General features: G+C 69.2%; 1 protein-coding gene across 3 annotated transcripts; it reads left to right on the forward strand.

Annotated features, from left to right (window-relative positions):
* Positions 1–935: 935 nt before the first annotated feature.
* Positions 936–11,558, forward strand: FCHO1 (FCH and mu domain containing endocytic adaptor 1). Of its 3 annotated transcripts, none has more exons than XM_032711792.1 (28): positions 936–1,153; positions 1,826–1,901; positions 2,588–2,679; positions 2,775–2,849; positions 2,935–3,076; positions 3,157–3,309; positions 3,989–4,093; positions 5,402–5,500; positions 5,592–5,688; positions 5,793–5,837; positions 5,921–5,993; positions 6,523–6,544; positions 6,661–6,715; positions 6,804–6,982; positions 7,055–7,079; positions 7,216–7,278; positions 7,381–7,423; positions 7,527–7,618; positions 7,702–8,316; positions 8,626–8,744; positions 8,849–8,954; positions 9,040–9,151; positions 9,232–9,387; positions 9,599–9,731; positions 9,836–10,035; positions 10,545–10,609; positions 10,691–10,855; positions 11,279–11,558. In XM_032711792.1, exons 2-28 carry the CDS (start codon positions 1,875–1,877, stop codon positions 11,299–11,301), a joined length of 3,081 nt encoding a protein of 1,026 aa, XP_032567683.1. In that variant the 5' UTR covers positions 936–1,153; positions 1,826–1,874; the 3' UTR covers positions 11,302–11,558. The 3 variants fall into 3 exon arrangements, with proteins under 3 accessions (XP_032567683.1, XP_032567684.1, XP_032567685.1); XM_032711793.1 differs by lacking the exon at positions 936–1,153 and adding an exon at positions 1,728–1,741; XM_032711794.1 differs by lacking the exons at positions 936–1,153; positions 1,826–1,901 and having other exon boundaries at positions 2,632–2,679; positions 2,752–2,849.
* The last annotated feature ends 4 nt before the right edge of the window (positions 11,559–11,562 follow it).

An 11,562-nucleotide genomic window follows, 5' to 3' on the forward strand; every position in this document is an offset into this window, starting at 1 on the left:
GGCGCGGCAGCCAATGGGGGCGCGGCGCGGCGGGAGGGGGCGTGGCCGGGGCGGCCGCGGCGCGGTCCCGGCGGCGGGGCCGGAGCGGGAGCGGGGCCGGGGCGGGGGCGGCGGCGGCTGAGGCGGCCCCGCAGGTGAGTCCCGCGGGGAGCTACCCCCGGCCCCCGCGCCCCGCAGCGGGGTCCCGCCGTGCAGCCCCCGCCGTGCCGCTCCCGCGCGGTGCCCTCCCGCCGCCGCCGCCGCCCCCGCAGCATCATCCCCTGCTGCCCCCCTCCACCGGGCCCCCCGCGCCCCCCTCGAGCGCAGCACCCCCCGCTGCAGCGCACCCCGCCCCGCAGCCCCCGCACCCCTTTTAATAAAGCCCCTCTCACCGCGCACCGATGCGGCGCCCCCTCCCAAAATCCCGCTCCCGGTGCTGCCCGCATCCCCCCCCCCCCCCGAGACCCCCGCGCTGCAGGTGCAGGAGCTTCGCTTTAGCGCTTTCCCTCCTTTATTTGGGGGGGTGCACGCCCCGAGCCCCCCGCGGTGCCTCCCGCTGCCCCGGGAGGGTTTGGGGCTGCACAGCCCACCCCCCCCGCATCCCCCCTCCGGCGGAGGTGCGGCCGTTCCCCGAGCTGGGCCCCCCCGGACCCCCCGCACCCCCTCGGGAGGGTCCCCGCGCCCCCCGCGCCCCGCTGAAGGTCACGGCTGCGGGTGCTCGGAGCTCTCCCGGGTGGGGGGCGCGGGGGGGTCCAGCGGGGGTTCTGCCGCAGCCCCCCCGCCCCGCTCCCCCCCGTCCCGCTCGGGGACTCGGTGGCCGCGGCCACCTCCCCCTCCCCCGGGGGACTTTGGCCGGCGGCGGGTTCGTGGCGCTTGCGGCCGCCTCCGGGGGGGTGGGGGGTCCACCGGGCCCTTAACCCCCCCCTAACCCCCCCTGCCTCTCTCCCCCCCCATCACCACTTTGACACGGGGGAAGTGGGGGGGGCCACGCTGAGCCCGCCCCGCTCGTGACACAGGTGGCTGAGTCCGTGCGGAGGGACCGCCCGATCCGGGGGGCTCGGAGCGGGTTTTGGGGGGGCTGCCGCGTGCCTTGACTCCCCCTTTCCCCCCCCTCCAGACCCCCGTCGCGCCGAGGATGATCGGGGGGGCCCCGCGAGCCCCCCAAGAGCCCAGGGTGAGTGGCCGGGGGGGGGCCCTCCCCGTCGCACCAGCGAGGCGCGAATTTTTGGGGTTTCCTGTTTTTCTGCGGTGCATGATGGGGAGCGGGGCCGCGGGGGGGGCACAGCCGGGGTGGGGGGCACAGCCTGGGGGGGCTCAGCTATGGGGTCTTCCCGCTGAGTGCTGGGGGGGCTGCTCCCCTGGGCGACCCCCAGCACGGCACATTTGGGGGTCGGGGAGGGCGAGGGGGGGGTCCGGACACCTCGGTTCTTCTTTGTGACGGGCGGGGGCTCCCCGGGCGGGGCGGGGGATGTTTTTGGGGGCTGTTTCGGGGGGGGTGGGGGCCACGGGCACGGCCGGGTGTGGGAGCAGCCGCCGCCGCACGGAGCAGCCGCTCATTTATTATTGATCTGCGTATCTGGTGTCGGGCCGAGCGCGGCCCCGCGGGCCCCCCCCGGACCCTCCACAGCCCCCCCCCCGGCACCTCTGGGTGACACACACCTTGGGGAGGGGTCCGCGGTGTGGAGGGGGGGGGCGGCAGGGGGGAGCCTGCGGTTTCCATGGCCACGAGGCTGCGTTTTCCCGGGAAAACTGATAAATAGCGGTGCGTGCAGGCGTGGTGCGGGGAGGGAGGGGGGTCCGCTCAGCACCCCCAGACCCCGCCGCTGAGGTCCTGGTGTCCCCCCAGGGCGCTGGGAGCTGAGCTGTGGGGTCCCCGCGCCCCCCCCCCCCCCAAGATGTCCTACTTCACCGAGCACTTCTGGGTAAGCCCGGACTCCCCACCCTTGGGTGCCTCTCCCCGCCTCGGGTGCCCCCCACCCTCTGGGTCCGCTGCAGGGCCCCCCCCCCACCCTGGGGAGAGGTTGGTTTTCAGGGCCTGACACCTTCGTTAACGCTGCAAATTAACTGAGGGGGGGGGGCGATGGGTGGGGGTGCCCGGGGGTCTCACTGAGGTCTCCTGGCTGCGGTGCCATCCCTGCCCCCCCTCCCCTCCCTGGGGATCCCCGGCCCTCCCGGGTGCCCTGGGCAGGGGGAAGTCGCGTGGCCGGTGCTTCCTGGTTGGTCTCTGCCGGGCTCTGGCAGCTGCCGGCACCTTCCTCTTCCTCCTGCCTCAGTTTCCCCCCGTGGTGCCACCTGCACCCCCAGCCCGGCTGGGACAGGGGGGGAACCACCCCCACAGGGTGGGGGGCACCCAAAATAACCCCCAGGAACGCCGGGGTTCTGCCCAACCCTTCCTGCCTCTGCTCCCCGGGGAGCATCCGGGCATCCCTGGGGGCATCTGGGGAAGGGTGGGGGGCTCAGCACCCCCCTGTGCACCCCGGGGGGGCCTTCAGGCCGCCCCAAATGGTGCTTCCCGGTGGTGGCACCGTCCTGGGAGAGCAGGAATGCGGGTGGGGGTCCCACCCCGCGGGGTGCTGGGTGGGGTTTGGGAGCTGATGTCCCCCGGCAGGGCGAGAAGAACCACGGCTTCGACGTGCTCTACCACAACATGAAGCACGGGCAGATCTCCACCAAGGAACTGGCTGACTTCGTCCGGGAGAGGTACCGGGGCGGGGGGGTCACCGTGGGGGTGGGCAGAGGGGGGGTCCCCGGGATCGCCGGCTCCACCCCCAGAGCCCCCTCCCCGCCGTCCCCAGGGCTGCCATCGAGGAGAACTACGCCAAGGCCATGGTGAAGCTGTCGAAGATGGCCACCAACGGGACCCAGCTGGGGTACGAGGGGGGTCTGGAGCACCTCGGGGTGACTGGGGGGACCCCGCTGATCCTTCCCACGCCCCCCCCTCCTCTCCCCCCCCAGGACTTTCGCGCCGCTGTGGGAGGTTTTCCGCATCTCCTCGGACAAGCTGGCCCTGTGCCACCTGGAGCTGATGAAGAAGCTGCACGACCTCATCAAGGAGATCTCCCGCTACGGGGAGGAGCAAGGCCGGGTGCACAAGAAGGTACTGCCCTGTCCCCCCCTCCTTGCCCCCCTCCCCGGTGCCCCAGAGCCCCCTACCCACCCCGCTGTGCCCTCCCCCAGTCCAAGGAGGAGGTGTCGGGGACGCTGGAGGCCGTGCAGCTCCTGCATGGGGTGGCCCAGCTGCTGCCCAAGTCCAAGGAGAGCTACCACAGCAAGTGCCAGGAGTACGAGCGGCTGCGCAAGGAGGGCACCAGCCAGAAGGAGATCGACAAGGTGAGACACCCCCCCCCAGGTGTCCCTGTCCCCCTCCCCAGGGGTCCCTGTCCCCTGCTGGTAGCTCCTGTCCCTGCCTTGACAGTGACTGACCCCCCCTAAATGGCCCCTGTCTTCCTTGGGGGTGGTCCCAGTCCCCCCGCAGTGGTCCCTGTCCCCTTCCCTGTGGTTCTTGTCCCCCTCCTGGTGGTCTCTGTCTCAACCCTCAGTGGTTCCTGTCCCACCTGGGTGGTCCCTGTCCCCTTCCTGATGGTCCCTTTTCCTCCCCAGGTGGATCCTGTCCCCCCTCAGTGGTCCCTGTCCCCTTCCCTGTGGTCCCTGTCCCCTCTCTGATGATCCTTGTCATTCCTGTGGATGATCCCTGTCCCCTTCCTGATGGTCTCTGTCCTCCTGGGATGATCCCTGTACCTTCCCTGGTGGTCCCCATCCCTTCCCCCGTGGTCCCTGTCCCCTCTCTGATGGTCTCTGTCCCCACAGTCATCCCTGTCCCCTCTCAGTGGTCCCTGTCCCCTCTCTGATGATCCCTGTCACTCCCATGGATGGTCCCCGTCCCCCTGGGATGGTCCCCGTCCCCCTGGATGGTCCCTGTCCGCTCTCTGACGATCCCTGTCATTCCCATGGATGTCCCCTGTCCCCGTGGATGTCCCCTGTCCCCGCTGTCCCCCCGGGGGTGCCGCAGGCGGAGCTCAAGTCCCGGAAGGCAGGCGAGGCTCTGCGCAGGGCGGTCGACAAGTACAACGCGGCCCGGGCTGACTTCGAGCAGAGGATGCTGGACTCAGCCATGGTGGGCACTGCTGGGCATGGGGGCACTGCTGGGCATGGGGGCACTGCTGGGGTGGGAATGGGGGGCACTGCTGGGCTGGGCATGGGGGCACTGCTGGGCTGGGAATGGGGGCACTGCTGGGGTGGGAATGGGGGCACTACTGGGGTGGGCACGGGGGCACTGCTGGGCTGGGAATGGGGGCACTGCTGGGCTGGGAATGGGGGCACTGCTGGGGTGGGAATGGGGGCACTGCTGGGCTGGGAATGGGGGCACTGCTGGGGTGGGAATGGGGGCACTACTGGGGTGGGCACGGGGGCACTGCTGGGCTGGGCATGGGGGCACTGCTGGGGTGGGCATGGGGGGCACTGCTGGGCTGGGCATGGGGGACACTGCTGGGGTGGGAATGGGGGCACTGCTGGGGTGGGCATGGGGGGCACTGCTGGGCTGGGAATGGGGGCACTGCTGGGGTGGGCATGAGGGCACTGCTGGGGTGGGCATGAGGGCACTGCTGGGGTGGGCATGAGGGCACTGCTGGGGTGGGCATGGGGGCACTGCTGGGCTGGGAATGGGGGGCACTGCTGGGATCTGCCTGTGGTGGGCACTGCTGGGCTGGGAATGGGGGCACTACTGGGGTGGGCATGGGGGCACTACTGGGATCTACCCATGGTGGGCACTGCTGGGCTGGGCATGGGGGCACTGCTGGGCTGGGCATGGGGGGCACTGCTGGACTGGGCATGGGGGCACTGCTGGGATCTGCCCATGGTGGGCATTGCTGGAGGGTGGGAAGGGGTGGGATGCAGGAGCCAGGGGCCCAGGGCACTCCTCAGACTCCTGGTGAAGTGGAGGCAGGGAGCAGGATGATCCAGCCTGGCAGAGCATCCTTCCATGGGGATGTGCCACCCTGGATGAGCCCCATTCCCTCTGGAAGCGCCACTTTGGATGATCCCAGTTTTCTGTTGGCCCTTGGGGGTGTGCCAGCCTGGCAGAACCCCACTCCTTGGCAATGCCAACCCCTGGGAATACCCAGGGGTATTGTATATTGAATACCCAGGGATGTGCCACCCTGTCCAAGCCCCTTTCCCTGGTGATGGCACCCATTCCTTGGAGATATTCCCCCCTTCCTGACCACCCTTCCCGGGGGATGCTGTCCCTTGGGAACGTACCACCCTGGCCTTGCCCTGGGGACATCCCACCCTTCCTAAACTTCCCTCTGTGTCCGCACACCTACCCCTGGGGATGTCCCACCCTTCCCAAACCCCCTTCCCTGCCCACCTGCCGATCCCTGGGGACATTCCCACCCTTCCTGACCCCTCCCCTTTCCTACTCCAGCGCTTCCAGGAGGTGGAAGAAGCCCATCTCCGCCACATGAAGGGTCTCATCGGCTCCTACTCCCACTCCGTGGAGGACACGCACGTCCAGATCGGGCAGGTGGGTCCCAGCTGGGTGAACCCTCCCCCTCGTTCCCCCCTTTTCCTCTGTGTCTCATTTGTGTCCCTCCCCCCCTTCTTTTTTTTCCCAGGTCCACGAGGAATTCAAGCAAAACGTGGAGAACATCGGCACCGAGATGCTGCTCCGGAGGTTTGCGGAGAGCAAGGGAACGGGGAGAGAGCGGCCAGGTGAGGAGGGGGGATCCCCCCCCCGTGCCAGGATGGATCCCACGATCCCCCCCCCCGTGCCGGGATGGATCCATGATCCTGGGCTGATCCCTGATCCATGGCAGGAGCGCTGGATTTCGACGAGTACCGACTGGCTCCAGCGCAGGAAGGCAAGTACGTCTGCATCCAGCTGGGAATTCTGGGGGGTGGGGGGGCTGTTTCTCACTCTGTGTCCCCCCCCCACCTTTCCCAGGACCCAAGAGGAGCCGGAGTAAAGCTTTCCGGATCCCTGGGCTGAGCCGTAAGGAGAGGGAGCGTGATGCTGTGTAAGATCCTGCATCCCACATCCCAGCGTCCTCACATCCCACATCCCGGTGTCCTCACATCCCACATCCCAGTGTCCTCACATCCCAGTGTCCTCACATCCCAGTGTCCTCACATCCCAGTGTCCTCACATCCCACATCCCGGTGTCCCCACATCCCGGTGTCCCCACATCCCGGTGTCCCCACATCCCAGTGTCCCCGCATCCCACATCCCAGTGTCCTCATATCGCTCCATCCCAGAGTCCTCATGTGCCTACATCGTTGCATCCCACGTCCTGCATCCCTGAATTTCTGCATCCTTGCATCCCTGCATCTGAAATTCCCACGTCCCTGCATCCCTGCATTCCCACATCCCTGCATTCCCACATCCCTGCATTCCCACATCCCTGCATCTCTGTATCTCCACACCCCCGTGCTGTACATCCCAGCATCCCTGCACTCCCAAATGCTGCATCCTGCATCCCTGAATTGCCACATCCCCGCATCCCACACCCCGCTTCCGCATCTAACGCTTCCCCCGTCACTCCCCAGGGAATCCCCGGATAACGACGTGGTGAGTATCCCAGTGCCAGCCCTGGGAATGCTGGTGAGTATCCCGGTGCCAGCCCTGGGAATGCTGTGGACATTCCCGTGCTGGGAAGCCAGAGCCTGTCCGGGTGTGTCCCGCAGGGCTGCCCGGAGGTGGACGAGGACGGATTCACGGTGCGCCCCGACATCGCCCGCAGTATCCTTGGGCTGGGGCAGGGAGGGGGGGGATTTTTGGGGTGTCCAATTCCAAGCACCGGGAATTGCCTTGACGGGGGGGGGCTCAGCCGAGGCGGAGAATCCTGGCTGCTCCTCCAGCGACTCCGACTACGACGAGGACGAACCGCGCAAGTTTTACGTCCACATCAAACCGGTGCAGCCCCGGGAGGGACCCGGCAGCGCCGAGGCCTCCGTGGAGCAGCTCAAGGCCACCGTGGGGAACCTCATCCTTCCCCCCGGAATTGGGGTGAGCTGGGGGAGGCCGTGGGACCCCCCGGGACCGCCAGGGCCATCTGACCCCTGTCCCCTTCTCTTGCAGGGCACCGTCAGGCGACAGTCGTCACGTGAGTGTCACCGTGGGGACGAGCCAGACCCTGGGGACGTCCCAGGGGACATCCCAGCCCTCCTGAGCCACCCCACAGCTTTGGGGTCCCCGTGGCTCCGCGTCCCCTAATGCTGCCTGTCCCTGTCCCTCTGCAGGACACGTGGCATCCCTGACCCCAGCCCCGAGTGACACGGACCCCGAGGGGACGCTGGCGGCGGGTGAGGCTGAGCTGGGGGGTCCTGGGGGCATGGGGGAGTCCCAGGGATATTTGGGGGTCTTTGGGGGGTGCAGTGGCTCTGCAGTGTCCCCTCTCCCCATAGGTGACAGCACAGGGAGGGGTCTCCCCGCAGCACAGGTGAACAGGTACGTGGGGGCAGGGAGACATTGGGGTGCCATGGGGTGGTCCCCCCCATCCTTGGGGGGTTCCTGGGTGGACACTGAGCCGCCCCCTCTTTCCCTGGCACAGCGACCCTGGGAAGATCCCCCCGGACTCGGTGCCCCCCGCCGCTCTCTTCGGGCCCCCCCTGGAGTCGGCGTTCGAAGCCGAGGATTTCCCGGGTGAGGATCTGGGGGGCAGGATGGGGGATATCTGGGGTGTGTGTGTGTCCCCCAGCAGTGCTCTGACCGGGGCTCTCCCGCAGCCCCCCGTGCCTACGTCCTCACCTCCTCCTCCTCGCCCTTCTCCTCCTCCTCCCCGGAGAACGTGGAGGACTCTGGCCTGGACTCGCCCTCCCACCCCGCGCCCGGACCCTCCCCGGACTCCAGACCCTGGACCCCCCAGCCGGGGACGCCGCAGAGCCCCCTCCCCAAGCAGGGCGGCCTCCCGGACCCCCCCCCGCCCCCCAGCACCCGGGACCCCGGTGCCTGGGCCCCCCGACCCCGCAGCCCCTCCGGCCGCCTCCCCGAGCCCCCCAACTTCGCCGTGTTCGGCGGCCCCGGGGCCGAGGGGCTCTGGGGGGACGGGGGGGCTGCTCCCCGGGGCCGCAGCCGCTGCCTCAGCGGCCCAGCCCCCCGGGAAGCCCCCTCGCCCGACCCTTTTGGGGAGCCCCCGCCGTGGGTCAGACCCCGCAGCCCCGGGGGGGACCAGCCCCCACTGACGTGTCCTTCCTCCAACTCGGCCTCCTCCTCCTCCTCCTCGCCGGCCCCCCTGAGTGGGGGGGAGTCCTCCAGCCCCTCTCCATGGACCTGCCAAGGGTCAGGGACGAGGCTGAGTGAGGGGGGCACGTCGGGGGCTCCCACGTCGCAGTCGGAGCCGGGTGAGTGGAGGGGGGAGCTGCCCTCCAGTACCCTTAACCCTGCCCCTGTTACCCTTACCTGTGCCCCCCCATTACCCCAAACTCTGCCCCCCAGTACCCTTAACTCTGCCCCTGTTACCCTTACCTGTACCCCCCCATTACTCCTTTTCCCCCCCCTCCTTACCCTTAACGTTTCCCCTTCCCAACCCAGCTGAGAATGGGGCTGAGACCTGCCCAACTCACGGCACTGATGAGCCCCTGCAGGAACCTCCCTGGGTGTCCTGCCACGGCAGGGCTCTCTCCTCACCCCCTTACTCGTGCCCCCCCCAGATTCTCTCCCCGCCTGGCCCAGCGCAGCCCCCCGGGACGTCCCTCTCGTGGCCCCCCCTCGCCGCTCCCGCGCCAAGCGGCCGCCGGCCGGCCCTGCCGTGGGCAGCAACAGCGACCTGGTGCGTGCCCGGGGCTGGAGGGGGGCTCAGGGCCTGGCTTTGGGACCCCCCATGGGGGGGTTCTGAACCCAGACCCCCCTTCCCTGCCCTGTCTCTCCTTGCAGTCCCGCTCACTGAGCCCCTCGCCCTCCTGGAGCTGCGGCCCCTCGCACTCGGCGCCCGCCAGCCTGAGCGAGCGCGGCTTCTTCGCCGTGGCCCAGCCGGCCCTCGGTGGGTACTGGGGGGGCTCAGGAGGTGTGGGGTGGGGGTCCCACCCATGCTCTGACCCCCCATGTGCCCCTTGCCCCCTCCCCAGGGCTGTCTCGGGGTCCCAGCCCCGTGGTGCTGGGCTCGCAGGACGCGCTGCCCGTGGCCACCGCCTTCACCGAGTACGTGCACGCCTACTTCAAGGGCCGTGATGCTGACAGGTATGGGGGGGGTCCTGGGGGTCCCCCAGCCACTGTGTCCTGCCTGGAGCACCCGCTGACCCCCGGCCTGTCCCTGGCAGCTGCCTGGTGAAGGTGACGGGGGAGCTCACCATGTCCTTCCCCGCCGGCATCGTCCGCGTGTTCAGCGGCACCGCGGCCCCCCCCGTGCTCAGCTTCCGACTGCTCAACACGGGGGCCATCGAGCACTTCCTGCCCAACACCGACCTGCTCTACAGGTGGGGGGCCACGGGGACGCCCTGCACGGCGAGGGGGGCAGCGGGGCAGGGGGCACGGGCACCCTGGGAGAGGGTGGGCACAGCCACGGGGGGCTGGTGATGGGGTACGTGTGGTCCCCGGAGGTCTGGGTGTCCTGGGGAGCCGGTGGGTGCAGCTGGGTGTGGGGGTGCTGCGTTCTGGGGGTGCCCCTCTGACCCCGTGCCCCCCCAGCGACCCCTCCCAGAGCGACCCCAGCACCAGGGACTTCTGGCTGAACATGGCAGCGCTGACGGGGCAGCTGCAGCGGCAGGCGGAGCAGAGCCCGACCGCCTCCTACTACAACGTGGCTCTGCTCAAGTACCAGGTGAGCCCCGGGGGGGTGTGGGGAGAGCTGGGACCCTCCCCAGCAGCCCCCCTGGAGGGGCGGGAGGGTCTGGGTGCCCCCCTGAGCCCCCCCGTGTGCCGCAGTTCTCGCGGCTGGGCCCCGGCTCGGCGCCGCTGCGGCTCTGCGTGCGCTGGGACTGCGCGCCCGGGGCCACGCGGGTCAGCGTCGACTACGGCTACAACGCCGGCGCCCTGGCACTGCCCGTGCCCCTCGCCAACGTCCACGTCCTGCTGCCCGTCGAGGAGCCCCTCACCAACCTCCGGCTGCAGCCCGCGGCCAGCTGGTACCGGGGCAGGGGGTGGGAACCAGCCCCGGGGGGGGACACACAGCACTGGGGGTCACAGTCCCACCGGGCTGGGAGGGACAGGACTGGAGATCTTGAACCTCCCCAGGGTGGGAAGCACAGGAGGGGGGGTCCCAACCCACCCCCAGAGTGGGAAATGGGTCCCAAACCCGCCCAGAGTGGGAAACGTGGGAGAGGGGGTCCCAATGCTCCCCAGGGTGGGAAATGCAGGACCTGGGGTTCTGAACCTCCTCAGGGTGGGATACACTGAACACCTCTAGAGTGGGAGGCACGGGAGATGGGGGTCCCAAATACCCCCCAGGGTGGGAGGCACAGGAGATGGGGTTCTAAATCCCTCCAGGATTGGGAGAGGGGGACCCTGAACTGGGAATTTGAGACCCTGAACTGGGAAATGGGGGTGCTGCCAGGGTGAGGAGGGCAGGGAGGTGGGTTCAGGATGAAGTTGGGGGGGGCTTGGGGGGTCTGAGGGCATTCCCGTGTCCCGGCAGGAACCTGGAGGAGAAGAGGCTGCTCTGGAAGCTGCTGGACGTCCCCGGTGCCCCGGGGCAGGGAGGTGAGTCTGTGCCCACCCTGAGGGCACGGGGCAGGGGGGCGCAGGGGCCAGACCCCCCCAACCCCTCCGCTGTCCCCCCAGGCTGTGGCCGGCTCTCGGCCAGCTGGGAGCCCCTGGGGGGGCCCAGTAAGCCCAGTCCCGTGGCCGCCCAGTTCAGCAGCGAGGGCAGCACCTTGTCGGGGGTGGAGGTGGAGCTGGCGAGCGCCGGGTACCGGATGTCGCTGGTCAAGAAGAGGTTTGCTACAGGTACAGCTGGGGAGGGGGCACACCCCGGGGGCGTGGGGTCCTTTCCCCACAGCCTTGGTGGGCAGGGGGTCCTCTCCCCATCCCCTGTGTCCTGAGGTGCACAGGGAACAGGGAAGGCTGTTCCTTCCCCAAGGTCCACAGTGGTCCCTTCCTGCTCCCCACGGCCCTGGGGTGCATGAGATCCCTTTGCCAGGGTGTCTGGAGTCCCTTCCTGCAGCACACAGGGTCCCTTCCCTGCTCCCTGTGACCCTGGGGTTCATGTGGTCCCTTCTGCTCCCCCAAACTCCAGTCTCCCCTCACTGGGCGATGCCCAGCTCAGGAGGGTGCAGATTGCCCAGCTTGGTGCTCGCATTGAGCCCTGGCCACTTGGCAGTGGTGCCAGGGATGTTCCCTCCACCCTTCCTCACCACCTTTCCTCCACAGGGATCTACCTGGCGGGGTCCTGAGCCACCTCCTGCTGGACCCTCCGAGCCCCCCGGGCTTCCCCCTTGGTTGTGTGAACTTGAAACACTGGATGGAGGCCGGCTGGGGAGGGGAGGGGGTGCTGTGGGGTGGGAGCCCCCCTTTTCCTCCTCCTTTTCCTCCTCCTCCTCTCCCTGTTCCCCCTCCCCGTGGCTGTCACCGCGTTGGACCCCCCCCCCGCCCTCCCCCGTGCTGTGAAGGGAGCAGGAGCTGCTCTTTTATTAAACACTTTATTTTCTAATAAC

Source organism: Chiroxiphia lanceolata, chromosome 27 (genome assembly GCF_009829145.1).
Source record: "Chiroxiphia lanceolata isolate bChiLan1 chromosome 27, bChiLan1.pri, whole genome shotgun sequence".
Classification (NCBI taxonomy): domain Eukaryota; kingdom Metazoa; phylum Chordata; class Aves; order Passeriformes; family Pipridae; genus Chiroxiphia; species Chiroxiphia lanceolata.